We start from the raw sequence: 18829 nt of genomic DNA, 5'->3' as shown, positions 1-18829 counted from the left end.
CATTATATTACATTGCACATCCTTAATTGTTACTGAGACCGAAATTTTTATACACATATTGGGGATTACGTTTCTTTGGTAAGTTGTTCGTTTACATCATTTGCTCACTTTTCTATTGAGCTATTTGGATTTTTTTTATAGGTTTGAAAAAATACCTTAAATATTAAGATTATTTGTTTACCATTTACACATATACAATAATTTTCTTCTTGTTATTTGCTTTTTCACTTTATGATGTTGGTTTTTAAGGTACAGATATTTTTATTTATGTAATTAAATTAGCCTTTCCCTCATGCTGTCTTTGTTGCTTATACTATGCTTGAAAAACACGTGCCTTCCAAAGATTATGCAGATAACTGCATTTTCTTCTTGGACTTTTATGAACTCAGTTTTTTTGTTTGTTTGCTTGTTTGTTTTTACATTTAAGTCTTTAGTCCATCCAGAACCATGAATGGTGTGAAACATAGCATAGAAATACGCCTTTATTTTTTCCCAAGAATTTAGCTCATGTCTGTAACTTTCATGTCATTTCTTTTTTTTAAAATAGTCATATTTTCTTTCTTTTTTTAAAATTGTATTTATTTATTTGAGAGAGTGAGAGTGAGAGAGCACAAGAGGGGGTAGGGTCAGAGGGTGAAGCAGACTCCCCCTGAGCAGGGAACCCATGCGAGACTCGATCCCCGGACTCCAGGATCATGACCCGAGCCAAAGGCAGACACTTAATCAACTGAGCCACCCAGACACCCTCATGTCATGTCTAGATGTTTGCAATATCTATGAATCCCAAAACAATGTTAAACGATAGCATAAGAAAGTGCTTTATTTTTAACAAATTTCCTTTATCTTAATGAAATAATTACAGATATATAAAAAGTCTACAAAGATATCCACTTAACTCTTATTTGTAATAATAGTATAAAAATATCAGCCCAAATTCTCAACTTATTTTCATTAGAAAATTAGTTAAATAAATTACAGAATGTCCATCCGGTAGACTATTCTGCCACCATTAAGAATAACATTGTAAAAGAATATTTGATTATCATAATAAAAATTCATGAATTGTTAATTTTTAAATTAAAGAATATTACTATATTAATTTGCATTTAGAATAGCTGAGTTCCTAAAGGTATATGTATAGAAAGAACTGGAAAAAGTGAGAATTCAGGTGCCTATTTCTTGCTAATGGGTTCGTTTTCATTTTCTGCTTTGTTCTCTTCCACATCTTCCAAATTTCCTACCATGCAGATTTTGTAATCAAAGTATCCATATCTATATACAGTAAAATCTTCTTTCTAATACATTATCATTCCATCCCTAAAAGCTTTTCAAAAACCTTTTTATATCTAAAATGAGTATTGGATTTTATCAAGTGCTGATAATTGTGGCTGAAACCACAATTTAGGGGTTGTGCAGTTTTTCCTTACTTGACTTATTGATCTCAACCTACTGATCTTATGTATTATATTAATAGATTTCCTTAAAAAAACCACAATTTACTTTCATCCTAGAAGCTTTGCCTAATTATCTCAGGCTACTTTATCCCTGGAAGGATTTTGAGTTTCCTCCTTCAGAAGCAAAGGAGAGAAGCTAGGACCTTCAATAATTTATTTAATCATTGGCATCAAGTTTATGCTTTCACAAAATATTTTTTTTACACGTGCTTCATATCGTTGGAGCCTGTGATAAGTGCAGGCCAGATATGATTGTCTTATTCTACAAAAGAAGAAAGAGGTGTCCAGAATAATTAAATAGTTACCTGGCCAGTTTCCTGGGAGAAGAGCCAGGGAAAGAATACAAGCTTGGACATGTTGTACCTCTCACCGTCTATACCTGGGGGAAGTAAACCCCACTGAGTTGTTCTTCCTGCTGATGGGGGAAGGCTAATGCCTTGGTGCCACCTCCCTCATTCTGCGGATGGGAAGACTGGCTGCGTCGGCTCCTCACGCACCAGTTGCCACCATCTTGGCCTATAACTGCTTGGCTCTGATAGGGTCTGGGTTGTTCATAAAGTAAAAAGAATTCTGGTTACCATGCATGGGTCACTGAGCAAGAACCCAGTCTTTGGTGGGGTCCCTGGCCCTTCTTCAGCCTTTGCAGTAACAGACACTCAGGGGGAGGGCCTGGTTAACCAGGTGCTGCTGATGTGTCACAGTTCCCCAAGTTTATTCTTAAAGAGATCTGTCCTCTTCCAAAATTACTGTCTTGTTTCTTTACATTCCCAGCCATCCACCCTCAATATCCTTACTCTTCTTGGGGCTTTTTTTCTGGATCCAGAAGGTTCTAGAGTGTATCTTCCCTAATAAGTTCCTTCTGGCAAAGCCTATTCTTTCGCCATCACAGACATGACTCTAAACGGGTGGCCAGCCGTCTTGGTTGCTCCAAGATATGCAGTTTACACCTGGGGTCCCAGGGTAATTGTTAATAGCACACCCTTTCACCTTCATGTACCATGATGGCCAGGAGGAATCACTAGTTCCAAGATTTAGGACCAAAGTCTTCTCGGGCCCCACCCACTCCATCTGGAAATCCTTTTTGCTGTACTTTCAAAGTATACCAAGAACCTGATCACTTTCCTCCAGCCCACAACCCCCACTGACATTCTAAACAATATAACCTCTCCCCTAGGTTACCCTCCTGCCTTCTTCCTCTGGACCTGAATCTATTTTGAACATTGTAGCCAGAGCCATCTTTTTACAGCATAAGCCAAAGAAATGTCCCCTTTCTGCTAAGAACCCTGCAATGCTTCCCCATAGTCCTCAGCATAAACCTTCAAGTCCTTACAATGGTCTTCTTCTTTGCTATCTGCACTGTGATCCTAGACCCCGCTCTCCCCTCACTGACCCCATCCCCTTTGATCCTCTCCTTCCCTAGCTCTGGTGCTCCCACACTGACCTCCTTGGTATTCTCAGCGAACAGCAGACATGCTCCACCATCGGGCCTTTGCACTGGCTCTCCTCTCTGCCTGAAGTGCTCCTTCACCAGAGATCCACCTGGCTAACTGCCTCTCCTTAATCATACTGCCCACCCTTTGTAAAATCATATCAACTCCCCAGATGCTTGATCTCCCCTTAACCCATTTTTTTTTTTTAATCTCATGGAACTAGTCATTTTTTAACAAACCACATACTTTACTTATTTATTATTTTCTGTCTGCTCCCTTATTTTCTAAGTTCCACAGGCAGAGACTTTTATCTGTTTTACCCCCTGGTTGATTTCAAGTACCCAAAACAATGTCTGGTACATAATAGATGCCCAATAAATGTTGGCCAAACAAACAAACCAATCTGCCTGAAGGCAAATCCGCTGTCTCTGAGCCTTCATGCTCAGCATCACCATCAAGACAGGATCACCAGCCTTCACCTCAGGGCTGAGTTTAGGAAGCTCCTCAGTGCTCCCCTCAGGGCTTCCCAGAGGAGGAGCCCTCTGTCCTCTCTGCCACTCAGTTTATGGATCTAAAACCCGGTGGGAAGGAGAGAGGGGACACCTCTGGGATGGGTGCGCATGTAGCCTAGGGAGAAGGCCTGCAGGTGTTTCCTTCACCTGAGCGCAGGCCGACAGCCCTGCCGGTGGGGACCAACAGCCTGCCTGGTACCTGCGGCTTCGTGTCCTCTTCGTCCTTGTAGTAGAAGAGCTGCTGCGCCCTCAGCACGAAGTACCTCTGCTGCCAGTTCTTCACGATGGACCTCTGCTTCTTCAGCCAGCCCATCTTGATGGGCCTCTCCAGCGGGTTGGGGGCGGACGGCTGGTGGAGGGCGGCCATCTGCTCGCCGGTCATCACACTCTTGGACCGAGCTATGGAGAGGAACAGACAGGCAGGCTGGCTCAGGGACATGAAGCTGCGTTCGTGGGAGGAATGAGGGGCGCCGGGGCCACGGAGGAAGCCCCAGGGGGCTGAGAGGCTAGCTGCGTGCACCCCAGGCGGGCCGGGCTCAGGGGGCCAGGCCTGCAGGAGGGACGAAGCCCCGAGCGGCCGAGAGGCAGCCGAGCAGCCTGCTCCAGGCGCGGGGCGGCCAGGGACCGGGAAGCCGGTGACAGCCAGAGGCCCGATGCACACGCAGTCCGGCGCCCGGCGCCGGCCCCGTCATTCTGCAAAGAGAAAGGCTGGCTGGAGCCTTCTGAAGAGGAAGTGGCCGCAGCATCTGACAAAAGGTGCTTCCTTTTTCCTGCGTGGGAGTTGGTATCTGACAAGAGAAAGAGAAAACAGTGCGCGCTCGGAGGGCTCGGGGAGTCCTACGCGGCTGCAGAGGCAGCCGGAAGCTGACCGGGCACTGGCCCCAGAGCAGGAGCTGGGGCCCCCTGACGTTCCTCCCCAGCGGAACCCGAGCCCCCCGCCCGCTCCATGCCCCCACCGTCCAGGAGGCGGGCACCTCCGGAAGGCTCCTGCCCAGTGTCACCCATTGCCACTCTGTCCCCGGCCCTCTGAGAGTGATTACAGCCTTTTGCTATACCAGGCGCCACGCCATGGCTGCCTTCCGACCACGGGATCAGTTGGGTGGGCCGTTCCCTGCGCTGACGACACACAGGGACCCAAAGGAAACCATATCTGCCAGCAGAACACAGAACGGGAATTTGAATCCAGACCCTCATGTTTTCACACCAGAGCACTGCTGTCCCTGGATCAGGTCCAGGTGTCCACAGCTCGTCTCCAGGGCAACTCCCAACCAGGATAAATGTCACCTCTCCTTCCCTCCACACAACAGGTCTGCAGGCCTGTGGTGCAGCTGGATATGTCCTCTGATCCCCACCTGCTTTCTTTCCCTGCCAGGTCTACAGCGCCCTTCTATAGAGGTCCACCACATCGGACACCAGACCCCGAAGATGGGCTACCCCCCACCCCCAGCACCTGCACTGCGTTCTTGCTGGAAGAAGTCTCTGTCTTACAGCCCCTATCTTCAGCCCTCGTGGGTCCCCAGAACATTCATGACGCCGCTGAACGCAGCCAACCCCACTCTGACCAGTTTCTCCCAGGCTGGCTGGAGACCAGTCCTTCCTTTCCTGGTTCTTGGGCCCTTCAGTCCAGTACACAACTTCTCTGAGCCTCAGTTTCTTCGCTTGTTAAACTAGGGCAGTAACAGTCCCTACCTACTCTGTGGAATCACAGTGGAGATTAAACAAGCTAGCATATATAAACACATATAACTTGGACGTATGTAAGTGGTCCAAGATAAGCCAAAGTTACTTGTTCATTTTATCAACAGGTGACGTTGCTTCCACTACACAGCTGGAGATCATCTCTGAGAGCTTCCTAAAACTCCCCGGTGCATTTCAAAATGTCACTCCTTCCTCAAGCTTCCTCTCGTCCTTCACTTCTATCTTTAATGTATTGAATTGATAACTTTTCCCTTTGCTTTTGATTCTTTTCTTTCTATCTCCTTCTAGGCCTATGGTTTTCAAACTTTATTTCTGTTCATGCCATACTTTCAAATATCAGAATTTTATATGGCATCTCAGACTAATCGTATTCAGAGTGATCACTCTATGTGGTTTACCCTTGAGTCCTATATGGCTGTCTGAAGACAACTATGCTCCCTTGATCCTCACAAGGAACCTACATTCCTGTCACATCCCTTGTAGCTTGTAGTCACCCTCACCTCCCACCAGGGACTGGAGAGGTCATACTAGGTTGGACAGTGGGACAAGGCACACTTGGTTCAACCTCCTCTTGGGCGGACATCATCATAACAGTGCATAAACTCGATTGTAGTAAGAAGTAGTTTGACATTTTGATGACCATTTGGCAGCATGCTTGCAAAGGGTTTGCTTTATATCACTGTCTCCTGGCACCCCAGTTAAGAATTTTATCTTAGATCTTGCTCCTCAGTTAACTATTGTCTTCATGATCTTCCAACTATAGCTCAAACAACAGCCACACTGAGGCTAGCCACGTACTCTAAGGTGGTGCACATGATCTAAGGGAATGATAGGAGGTTCTTGGCCGGAATACACTGGGAGAAAAGAATTTGAAGAACCAGGTACAGCTCCGTGTCTCTCTGGGTCGAGACTGTAACCTGTGAAGACTCCTGTCTGTCCTAGAAAGAGGGCAGATAGTAGGCAGAGATGACAAAGAATGGTTCACACCCACAGTCTTTAGAGAAAGTGGAGGAGGGAGGCATTCTGGCAAATTCAGGGGTTCTCTCCTTCACCTCAATAGCCTCAGCATAGCCAGGCCATTCGCCTCAAGTAGCACCACACTTGAGAGGGAGACTCACCCTTCTAACAGGGCCATAATGAGGAAGCATCCCTTGGCTTCCAGGCTGATGCTACCAAATGAAGCCTGCCCAGGAAAGGAGAGAAACAAGAAACAAGAAACGGGCAGATGCCACATGATGATTATGATGACTCGGGTCTCCTGAGCCACCCCCAGAGACCCAAAGAAATTGTTGATGGGGGAACCGTGGTGGGAGAAACTAAAGGGGGATGGGGGAGACAGAAGCCAAAAAGACACTGTAGAATTAACTCAAGCATGGAACTTGGTTGCTGGGATATTTTTCTGTGGTTAATTCTGTGAAGTTTTTATGCTTTGTTGTGGGAAAAACGATGACAAAAACAAATACACAGAAACAAAACCTCCTCTAGAAACATCTGTGCATTGTAGAATGGCCTGGCAAAGGCAAGAGGAGGCCTGAGGGTCTTTCATTCTTGGACCTGGCCAACAGGGGCTTGGATGCCCTTGGGACTGGTAGGCAGCCACCTTTTCTGCCTACATATGGTCAAGGCCTTATCTAACATCTTTCATGCTCCAGAAATTATTCCATTCACCCCTACATCCACCCAGTTTCCTGAGTACCTGTTATCATCCTCATTGTGGGTAGTTTGACTATACACACTGGGTCATGCTTACAAGTTGGAGTGTGGATGGCCTAGTATAAGCCTCCACACTTGCTAGAAGTAGCCCCAATGTCACTGGTAAGGTGACATTTGGGCCTCCAGTGAGTCAGTGACTAAGCAGGGGAGTTTTCTGTCTCACATCAGACCCATCTCCCACCTTAGCCTTCAGTATTGCTCATCAGTCAAACCCACCCTGAGATGATTCAAGTATCAGGGAAGGAAGCCTGGTGGGCTTTGAGTTTGACTTGTTTTTGGCTAAGTTTCCTTGTTAGTTCCTTTGAACAGTCTCTCTTCTTTGTGGGTGTGACTTGTTCCCAGATAAAGTAAACAAAGAAATCTGTTACTATTAATGGAGCTGTTTCTCATAATGAAAATAATAACTGTGATAAGCTTCACTTGTGAGCCAGTCACTGCACACGAGTGCATGATCCCAGCCCTGTGGGAAGGAGATCTGAGCCAGGCTGTGGGTTGGAGAGGGGGCTACAGGCTGACCAGAGAAGGCAGGAAGTCAGAAGGCAGCTGCTAAGCATTTACAGAACACTCTGGGGAAGTGGGAAGTGAGGGCCTCAATAAAGTCAGAAACCCACCCTGACTTTAGGAGAGTCAGAAAAAAGAAGCTCCTCAGACGTGCTATCCAAAACAGTAGCCACTTGCTATGAGTGGCTATGTGCATGTAGAATTAAAATATATTATATTTACTTCCTCAGTCACACCAGCTACATTTCAAGTGCTCAATAGCCCCATGTGGCTCATGGCCACAGGACTGGACACCACAGATAGAGAAGATTTCCATCATCACAGAAAGTTCTATTGGTCAGCACTTCCTGCGATCGGAGGGTTATCGTTACTAAGCATGAGACAAAAATGGGTTATAAACGGTGGGGCAGCATTTCATCAAATAGAAAGTCAAGCTAAAGATCCCTGAGAAGACATGGCTTCGGGTGGCAGAGCGAGAAGCTTAGCCTTGATCTGAGTGTGGGTGCCAGTCAGGTAATAAGGAGCCACTTCACGTACCTTGGCAAGGGAGGCCCAGAAGAAAATATAGACGAGTTCTAGAATAGTTCTGTGTATGCTGAGTTTTAGTCTGCAGTCTGGGAGGGCACCAGAAAGAAAAGAAGAGAAATGGAAGAAGTGCCACATGCCCAGAGGTTTCTGTTTCTGTAATAGAAGTTAGCTACTCTCTGCCCCAAATTAGAAAAAGAGAAAATTCAAGAGAGAAGTATAAACAGAGAAGTCAGCTTGGGAAGCACTGTCACTTCCTTTCTTCATCTTCCCATCTTCTGACCCCTAGTCCCCAAAATAATCAATCACAAAATCTTCTACGGTCTACTTCTGAGATATTTCTTCTATCTGCTCTCAGCTCCACTTCAGTTTAGATTCCATTTAGATGGGTCCGAAGGTATGGATGAGATGCTAATAGTTCATCCCAAGGTGGGTATTTTCTCAATGTTGATACAAGCAGAGCATTAGTCTGGGAACCATGTTAAATGGCTTTGAAAAGGGAGTAGATAATACATGCTTCACCCCCAGAAACCCGAGCTGCAGATCTGTCTTTCCAACTGCCTACATGTACTTCAATGGGAATCTCAAGGTCACCATGTTGCTAGTGAAAAGTACTACCTTCCCCTGTCCCCTCCACCGTTCCCTTCACCTTACACCCACAAACACACCCAAACCTAACCTGCTTTACCTCCACAAATCTCCATGATGTGCTGTGAGGGATGTCTTCCCAGCCAGCCAAACAAAGTGGAAAGCTGCCCCGTTTCACAGTCACCACAGTCAACAACTCTCAGATCCAGCCTTCCTCTCTACCCACCCACCTCCCTGCTTTTGTGGGCCCTTCTATTCTCCCCCTAGATTTCCACAAGGGTTCCCTTATATGTCTCTTCTACCAGTCTCACTTCCAGTCCGTTGGTGACATTGTCTATGACATGGTCCCTCTAAAACACAAATCTGATCATGTTATTCTCTTGTCTAAAGCCTCTGGTAATCCTCCAGCACCTTCATCATTAAAAGATACAAGCTAGTTCTTCAGTTTCCCTCCTGCATTTCCTGCTCCTTCTCCACACGCATACTGCCCTTCCTTCATGACAACACACTATTCCCTCTGTTGGAATATTCTCTCCACCCACCCCTAGTTTGATCTCTTGGAAAGCCCTTGCTCATCCTTCAAGACTTACTGCAGGCCACATCTCCCATGAGAGGCTTTCCTAGCCCAGCCAGTCTCACTCCCTGGGCTCTGTTCCCTCCTGATGGAGGACATGTCTATCAGAGCCCCTCTCATCCTGCTTGGTCCTTTCTCTGTCTTCCCTCCCCACACATGCTCTAAGGAGATAAAGGGGCTCTGCCTTTGGCCTTGCTCATCCTTGTACCCCCAGCAGCTAACACCGTGCCTGGAAAAGAAGGCAGGGTGAAGTAGAAGAGGGCACAGGCTTCTTGTAGCGTTAGGTGAGTCATGTTCTATCTCTGGGGGTTGGTTTCCTCCTCCGTGAAGCTGTGATCATGATATGTACCTTGTGGGTGGCTGGTCTATAAGAATCACTGTGAATAATGGTAAGTGGAGAGGCCTAAGCTACTGTCTGCTTCTTAGAACATGAGCCTTAAGGGGAGGCTATATTGAGGCCATAAAATGGACTCGGTTTTATGTTAAATGAGAGAAAAGACAGAAGAGATGAAAAAGAGAAGGGATCAAAGGAGGGAGAGAGAGAAAAAAAAGGAAAAAGAGAAGGCAAGCCAGACATTGTACAACATTCCACGTGCAAGTCCAGAGGTCTAGTTTGGACGGTGGCAGGGGAGAAGGACAGACTAGGGTAGGCGATTGTGAGGGGAACCCCCAGACAAGGAGGAGTGGGAGGCGAAGACTCATGTGAGGCTTGGGGTGACCTCGGGTAAGGCAGCCTTCTCCATCTGTTTGTTTGCCGTACGTTGGCTGAGCGCACGTGTGCACCAGGAACCATGTCAGGTTCTGGAATATAAGATCCACTGATGCAACCCTGTCCTCAAATAGCTCATGGGTCTGGGAGACCTGTCCGTAGAGGCAGGGAAGGAGGTCGGAGGACAAAATGGTTTTGAGCAGGCAAGGGAATCCCCTTCTGGGCCTGATTAGATGTAAAGCTGGACCAAGAGTTGTGGACTTCACCAGAGCTCTGGTGTTGATGGGTAAGCCCTGGGGGTTAAGAAAGAGATCAGAGGGAAAGGTGCAAGTGAAAACTGGGAGATGGGAGTAACGTGAAAATCTCAGATCTGAAAAGTAACACAACAGGGGTCACCTGGGTGGCTCAGTTGGTTAAGCCACTACCTTCAGCTCAGCTCATGATCCCGGAGTCCTGGGATCGAGTCCCATATCGGGCTTCCCCTGCTTTGTGGGGAGCCTGCTTCTCTCTCTCCCTCTCTGCCTCCCCCGCCCCGCCCCCGCGGCTTATGCGCTCTCTCTCTGTCAAATAAATAAATAAAGTATTAAAAAAAAAAAAAGTAACACAACAGAGGTTCACACACCAAAGAGAAGTCTGGGCACACAGGACACCAGCACAGACAGAAGCATTTTTAACTTGAGGCTATGGAGATAAACTTAGATATGAGATGGAAGACATTGCTATTTTCCTTGGGCCCTTAAAGAGAGCTTGTGGTAGATCTAAATATGGGGAAGAGGAAGTGCAGCAAGAAAATCCATTATCACCAAGAGTTTGGGGATGGACCAGGAGATGCTACCTGGAAGAGCAAAATCAGAGAAGGGAGGTTGTCATCCTGTGGTAAGCAAAGATCCGGGGCCAATTCAGGCTCATTTCACATCCCTGGGCCAGGAACTGTCCTTGGGGAACACATAGGGCCATTGAGTGAAGAAATAGGTTCCTCTGCCTCTGGTTGGGTGGATGCAGCCACCCAGGGTAATATTTTGATGAGAGAAGCACCAGTGGGTTTCAGTCCTACTCACGCTTTCTGCCAAGGCCCTTGTACAGTCCACTCTTATACAACCTTCCACGTACTGCAAGAGCTTATTTAAAGATATAAGGTACTATTCAAAAGCAAGACGTTCTTTTTAAAGGAGTGTTTGAGTCCCTGATCTCAGTTTTCTCTCTCAGAAAGGTATACTTGACTCCAAAGGTGGGCTGAAAGCCCCATGGCCTCAAGGATAAACATCTTTGTGCTTTTATTGCATGTTTGCAGGTGGTAAGTTGCTAGAGCTACAAAGAGGTTCTTGAGAGCAAGAAGGACCATGTCTTACTCATTTGAGTATCCTGAGCACCCTCACAGTGTCTGGCTCAGAAAAGTTAACTGGGAGGAATGAAGAAATGAGAGGGGTGGATGTGTGCATGTGTGCCTGATTGTGTGTGTGTGTGTGTGTGTGTGTGTGTGTTGTGGAGAGAAACTAATGCTCAAATAAAAGATTCATAACATGGATTCTTAACCAAAAAAACCTAGTCTTTCTCTCCTATCTCATTTATTAACCAATCAGAAAAATTAATTGGGCATTTCTTATGTGCAGGGCATGGTGCTGGGTAATGGGTAGGGTTTAAAAAAATAGAAGAAACTCTCTAGATTAGTGAACTTGAAATTTGTGGGGTTTCAGGTATTTATTGTGCACCTCGGCATACAAAAATGCATTCTACTACCCCGTTTCCCATGGTTGCCCCAATCCCAGTCCCATTTCTTGATGATCTCAGCCCTGTCAAACTCTCCTTGTATAAAATAGGGGGATTCCTAATCAGTCAAGAATCACAAATTGTTAAAGGAGAGATGAGCATCTAGTTGAGGCTTTCTTTCTGGTAAAATCAGAATGAGAAAAGAGTAGCACTGATAAGCAAATTGGAATGGAAGCTCAACCATCAAAAAGTAGGGTCCCAGGGGCAGGGAGTTCAACCAACTTCTTCACCAACCTAAACAAACCTCCTAGAAGAGCATCTGGCCAATTGAAGTTTCCTAATAAAAATCTATAAAGTGAATAAAATCAACATTTTAGAATGAATTGCAAGCCTCTATCAGGCATATATGCAACAAATATTGGCCAGTTTACCTATTCATGGGATTTCTAGATGTGTTCGCATGTGTCCACTCAAGTAGAGTGGCCAATAAAAGATTTAACCCCTGATCTAATAATGATGCACATCAATAGTGATAGATTCATTAAGTATTTATCATGTGCCAGCCACAGTGCAAACACTTCATAAATCTAACTTCATTTAAATCTCATGCGAGGGCTCCTGGATGGCTCAGTGTAACCCACTGCCTTCAGCTCAGGTCATGATCTCAGGGCCCTGGGATCGAGCCCCCCATCGGGCTCTCTGCTCAGTGGGGAGCCTGCTTTCCCCTCTCTCTCTGCCTGCCTCTCTGCCTACTTGTGATCTCTGTCTGCCAAATAAATAAATAAAATCCTTAAAAAAAATCTCATGTGAACTTTTTATGGGAAACACCATCTGTCTTACAGACAAGGTCATCTCCATCTTACAGGCAAGGAACTGAAGCTCACAAAAGTGAAATGATTTGCCCCAGTTTTACTGCTAGAAGTCTGATTTCAAAGCCCAATACCACTACCTAGGCTACAGCGCCCACAGAGAAGCATGTATTCTAGGGGTAAAGCGAGGCACCTAAACTGGGAATCAACGTGTAGTAGTTGCCAGGCTCAGATGGGTAAGTGGGAAGTGGGCAAAGGACCAAGGCCACTATTCCCAATCCATCACATGCGATACCTGTTTCAGCCTCTACCCATTTTGCCTCCATATTATGCATAAACAATGCTGTGCTACTTTTCCTGTACACGGTAGGCTCTGCAAGCCTCAATAGGTCTTGGGGGGGAAAAAAAAACAGTGACAAAAAATGGTACTGAAACCTCCAGCCCATCACTGAGGCTGTGCTGACACCCTGACAGGAAAATGGACATATTAGGTAGTCCTGCCATGTCTTACCAGCGCGCCGCCCATGCTCATTACAGGAGACCTAAGGATTCTGACCAAAGGCCAATGTGGCCAAGGTGTGGGAGGGAGGAGCTAACCCACGCCAGCCCAGCACTCAGGCCCACACCACAAACTGTGGCTGGCGGCCCAACCAGGCTGAGGATGGAGCTGCTGGGCAGCCGGGCAAAACAGCAGCCTCCCATCATCGCTGCCTCCCTGATGAAGAATGATCTGTACAGCCTTCCTTAGTCCCAGCACACATGCATGGGCACATGCGAACCCAGACCTGCCTGTCCCGTTGCCAGACCATGGGAACACGGCCCCCGCTAGAAGAAAGTTAGGTTTTCTAACTACAGAGCCTCCAGGCTCACTTTCTTTATTCCTTTTCTCCTTTCCCTCTCCAAGGCAAACTGCTCTCCATTTTAAAGCATCCACTATTCAGGGACCTGGGGAACTTTTAAAATCTTTTCACTTTCAAAACCTGGCATTGAAACTTTAGGAAAAATGTATCCTGTGATTACTCTCCTGGATTTTTCTTTGAATTCTAAGTTTCATTTCTAATTTTAGTATGAAAAACCGGGCCACCTGCAAAAACCAACAAGACATAAGACGGAGGGCAGCCAAGGGGATTGCTCTGTGCACTTGAAAGTAAGTCACACAGGCTTCCCCAGGACACTCACTCATGAGACCACTTTACAAAACCTCATTCAAAGGGCTATCTGAAAGTCATCTTCTGAACACCTGCCTCCATACCCAGGAACCGAGCAGGCTGACTCTTCCTATGTTCCATAGTCTGTAGAAATGCCCTTCACTGTTTGACAAGTAAACATTTTACCCTAGAAGAACAAATTCTGTTTTGGAAAGACACTTAGCCCAGATGACTGTCCTTTGCAGGAAGAGGTTAAAAATGTGGTCTCACTAGCAATATAAAGGAGAGAGAGAGAGTGAGACAAGAGCGGGGTGGGGGTGTCAGAGAGAGAGAGAGAGAGAAGGGGAGTGGAGACGGGGCAAGGGAGGGAGAGAATTGGCTTCCTGTTTCTCGGGCTTGCAAGGTCTTCTGTGCTTACAAATTCTCTTGGCCAAGGGCACCTTTCCAGGGCCACCCCTCTGGTGTCCACGTTTTGGAGCTTTGCATTTCTTAGGAATTGAGAGCCCAGTAGCCTCTTGGGGGTGCATGTCTCCATCTGTTTCAAAACTTCAAGGCCCCCCCTCTTTCTATCTTTGCATAACAGGAAGCCAAGTGTAATAACAAGAAACTTGCAGAATTGTGAATGCTTCCTACTCAGCACTGCTCGAGCTGCCTCTTCCTCAGCACAAGGTGAAGTGGAGATTTGGCAACTGGGTGGTAAACGTATATTGGGTTGAACGTGTGGCTGTTTGTGTATGGACACTAATTGCCTTCCCAGACATCAGCGCAAGGAAGGACTTTGCATCATGTAGGACTGTGGGACAGCTAGCAAAGGAGTCTCTGCTGGGTGTTCACGTGGTGTGCTGAAGCAAGAAGGGCCTTGGGAGAAGTAGTGACCCTTCCATTCTCACTGCTAGTCATTTTTTCTAGTTAAGAGGTTTTGCTTAGGACGCCTGGGTGGCTCAGTGGGTTAAGCCGCTGCCTTTGGCTCAGGTCATGATCCCGGGGTCCTGGGATCCAGTCCCGAATCGGGTTCTCCGCTCCGTGGGGAGCCTGCTTCCTCCTCTTCTCTCTCTGCCTGCCTCTCTGCCTACTTGTGACCTCTGTCTGTCAGATAAATAAATAAAATATTAAAAAAAAAAGAGGTTTTGCTTAGTCACTGGCATTCATAAATAAATAACTCATTCAAATGCTTGATGTATTTGCATTTTATGAGCCCGGATGAATCCAGGGGTCCCAGTGTTTCAACGCAGCAATCCAGCAGGGGCAATGATCAAGACTGGCCCCCGTGACCAAGCACAAGGCTACCCATCCCACATTCTGTTCCATTCTGTTCCCACAGCCTTCTTCCCCTGGTCTTCAGGAGTAGTGATATTTAACCTTACAATCCTGCTAAGAGTGTGAACAACAAACAATTCTTGCAGTAGGATGGACCTGGTATACAAGTCACGATGTATTTCTCTTATTCTACAACCTGATAAAAAGACTCTATTAAAAATTGAGGTGAGGGGTGCCTGGGTGGCTCAGTGGGTTGAAGCCTCTGCCTTCGGCTCGGGTCGTGGTCCCAGGGTCCTGGGATCGAGCCCTGCATCGGGCTCTCTGCTCATCAGGGAGCCTGTTTCCTCCCCTCTCTCTGCCTGCCTCTCTGCCTACCTGTGATCTCTGTCAAATAAATAAATAAAATCTTAAAAAAAAATTGAGGTGATTAGATTATGGGTAGGGGAGAAATGATACCAATAAATTATTAATAAGTTTTGCTAGTTGTGATCAGTCAGCGTGGTTAGGAAGCAAAATATTGGGGCACCTGTGTGGCTCAGTCATTAAGCAGCTGCCTTCAGCTCAGGTGATGATCCCAGGGTCCTGGGATCGAGCCCCGCATTGGGCCTCCTGCTCCGCGGGGAGCCTGCTTCTCCCACTTCCACTCCCCCTGCTTGTGTTCCCTCTCGCTGCGTCTCTCTCTGACAAATAAATAAATAAAATCTTAAAAAAAAAAAGAAGGAAGCAAAATGTCCGTGTTTTAGAGATGCATACTGAAGGATGAGGAATAAAAGTCCACAGCATCAGGGATTTGCTTTAAAAGATCTCGGCAAAGCAAAGAAAAAAAGAAAAAACAAGGGATGGCTAAAGCAAATGTGACAAAATCTCAAAACTGTGTAATTTCAGTAACGGGTATACATGGGGGCTCATTACACTCGCCCTCCATATTGGTGTTCGAAATGTATATATAATACAAAATCTTTTTTCAGGATTCGATTAAGTGTTTATAAATACATTCTATTAGGCTTATTTTTTTCTTTCACACATCAACTATTGCCCTGAACTTCAACTTGTTCATTTTCCCAGGCCTGCATTTCCAGACCTGTTAGTTATTCCTCTGAGCACAGCAGAATGATCCTACACAGATGTCCTACCACACACGGACACATTCTTCCCGGACAGATCCTGCCCCTGCGTCCCCCTGCGCTGTCATTTTATCACTTAATGAAGGCGAAGAACTGAGGGACTCCTGATGCTCCCAGTTATGGATAGTATTTCCTGTAAAGTCAACTTTTACCCAAACTGTTAGTGGTGGTGATGGTGTGTGTATGTGCGTCTGTACACAGTATATGTGCGTGAGCGCACACACGCACGCACACACACAAACTTCCCCAGTGTAGGGAAAGGAGGAATGGGCAGCCCCACCTTGAAAAACAGCTGTGGCAAGGATGACAAGGAGGCTCCATCTTGTGTGACAATTCCTTCTAACAGGGGACTGTGCGCGACATCTGAGACCGAGCACAGGCTCAATGGGAAAAATGGAGTGACTGATTATCGGTGTTTGCAATGACAGAAGTTAGAGAAAGTGATAGTCCATAGGCTTTCCCTGCAGCATGGTAGATGGCCGACTCGATCTTATCTCTCCTGGCCCTGTGGCAGAGAGACAGGCAGCATAGTGTATCGGAAGGTATATCTGACTGGCTTCACAAGACCTGGGTTCAAGTTCTAGCTCAGACACAAACCAGCGGTGTAATTCTCTGGGCCATTCTGAGCCTTTGTTTCCTCATTTATAAAATCAAAGGATGGAAACAAACCATCGTGAATGCATTTTTCAGCTCTAAATTTTTTTCTGATTAACCTACAGAGCATCTTTCAACTGCTTAATTTGTGTTGTAATCCTATTTTACGTGCGACAGGTCTAAATTTGCCAACTCAGGCAGGACTCCAGCTCTATATCAAGAACATGGGCCTCTAGCAATGCACTTATTTAACTGATTTTTTAAAAAAAAATGGATTTGGCGGGGCGCCTGGGTGGCTCAGTGGGTTAAGCCTCTGCCTTCGGCTCAGGTCATGATCCCAGCATCCTGGAATCGAGCCCCACATCGGGCTCTCTGCTCAGCGGGAAGCCTGCTTCCTCCTCTCTCTCTGCCTGCCTCTCTGCCTACTTCTGATCTCTGTCAAATAAATAAATAAAATTTAGAAAAAAAAATGGATTTGGCAAAAGACATATTCTGGGCGGTTTTAATTAAACACAGATGGTCCAGCATGCCTCTGGTTAGAGTGTTCGTGAATTTCACTATTAGGCTACAGAAGATCCCCTGAGGAGTCCCAGAGAGAATACACAGTGGGAGGTACAAAGACAAAAGCCACCATGATCAAGGGCTGACAGCATGACAAGCTGTGTGGTCGATCTCTTCTGGAGTAATATCTTAGCTCCCAAATATTATGGACTCGTCATCTTCACATATCTCTCCAACTCGAAACCAGACCTAATATATCAAAAACTGCAAACACATCCATGCTCTTTCAACCAATGAAAATGTCTAGTAATTTAGTTAAGGAGATAACAATGTTTGTCTATTAAGTTTATTTATAAGGATATTCACTACAGTACTACTGTTTAAAAAATGTAGACCACTAAATGTTCAAAAACATGGAATCGGTTGAATGAAGTATGGGATGCCTATGAAATAAAATACTAAGTAGACTTAAAGATGATGCTTTATTGGATGATAATGATGTGGGAAAATGTTGAATTTATGTAGATGGATCAAAAATTACTTATTCCAAAATAGTCCAGACAAAGCAACCCCATTTTGTTAAAAAAAAAAAAAATACACACTGACACCCATCTAGGCACAATGTTCCACTGGAAAATCATAAATACAAATGTGGTATAACACAGAAAAACATGATAGCAAGAGTCAGAGCAGACTGGCGTGGGGTTGAAGATTATTTTCCTGAGAGGTGGGTGTATGAGTAGTCTTTATGTCTTCTCTTTGTGGTCATTTTTTTTTATTAAAAACAACAACAACAAGAAAGATTATTTTAACAGCTCTGTGTTAGCTTTCTCCTCAGTGACCTCCCTCTTCAGTGAGTCTCCCAAAATACAGAGTTTGAGACTAAAGTAAGTGAGTCAAGAAAGAGACATCAGTAAGGAGAATCTGTCCCATTTGTAGAAAGAATTTACATAAACTAAACCCATGCAAATATCAAAAGTTTTAAAAGAGAGCATTTCAGGAGCTAGCTATGTCATCTTAGGCATCTTACCCTGCCCTGCCTCATGGGATTATTTGCCCGCAGGATACAATATATAAACGATCACTTCTGAAAAGCAAAGTGGGCATAGATTTGCTTTATTATTATTATCACTAATAAGAAGAACTTCTGCAGAGTTTAGCTGCTCCATATATAAAATGAAGTGGTTTAACAAGATGTTTGGTGGTTTAACAAGATGCTTGCTAAGGTCCTCCTCGGCCCCCAAATTCTTCTGTTCTCTGTTCACTGGCAGTTTCTACTAAGACCATAATGTATGCAGAGTTTATGATTAGAGAGAAGGGCAGCAGGAATGAGGGATTCATTATTTGGGAAATAAAAAAAGAGAAAGCGCATCAGTATAACTTGAAGCTGCCAGCCAAGACATCATTAAAACCATAGAACCTGGAGGGTCTCTGGGGCTTAAACAAAGGCAGTCCTTGGGAAGAGAGAAAGGGCAGTGGGAATGCTGGAGGGAGCACAAGGGGATGCTCTGAAGGAGCTCAGGAAGGAAGAACACCCAGAATTTCAGATGGTTTAACCTCATTTCCAAATTTCCACTGCATTGACAAAAAATTACTTTAGTAAGAATCTGGGAAAATGTGAAATGAAAGTAAAAGTAAAAAAAAAAAACGGTACCAGCATGCTATTTGCGGGGAGGAGGATTTCTGTACAATGGAGAAAGGCAGGGCAGACCAAGCTGCAATGCAGTGTTGGTGGAGGGAGAGCCACTCGCCCAGAGGGGAAGGTCCCAGGAAGAATCTGTACCAGCTCCGAAGAGCAGAGCAGTAGTGCCGGAGAAGGGGAAAAATGGAGACCCCCAAGAGCCACTTCTGCAAGTGTTCAGGGAACAGGAGCCTGGCTGGGCCATGTCATCTTCAGCTTACCCCAGCTGCTCAAAGTCAGGCCAGAGAAAATGGATGGCCGGGGCTCCCATAAAGAGGAAAAATTTTAAAAAGGAAACTCTTCA

At 45.7% G+C, this 18829-nt stretch overlaps 1 protein-coding gene across 1 annotated transcript in view; it reads right to left on the bottom strand.

Moving 5' to 3' along the window:
* Nucleotides 1–18829, bottom strand: part of ARHGAP25 (Rho GTPase activating protein 25) — an 85266-nt gene that overhangs the window by 40280 nt on the left and 26157 nt on the right. The window contains exon 2 of the mRNA XM_080813941.1: nt 3596–3795. Coding sequence (XP_080670067.1) covers nt 3596–3795 — 200 coding nt within the window. The remainder of the gene's footprint in view (nt 1–3595; nt 3796–18829) is intronic.

Source organism: Martes martes (assembly GCF_963455335.1).
Source record: "Martes martes genome assembly, chromosome: 9".
Lineage (NCBI taxonomy): Eukaryota > Metazoa > Chordata > Mammalia > Carnivora > Mustelidae > Martes > Martes martes.
This window is presented reverse-complemented; position numbering and strand designations above follow the sequence as displayed.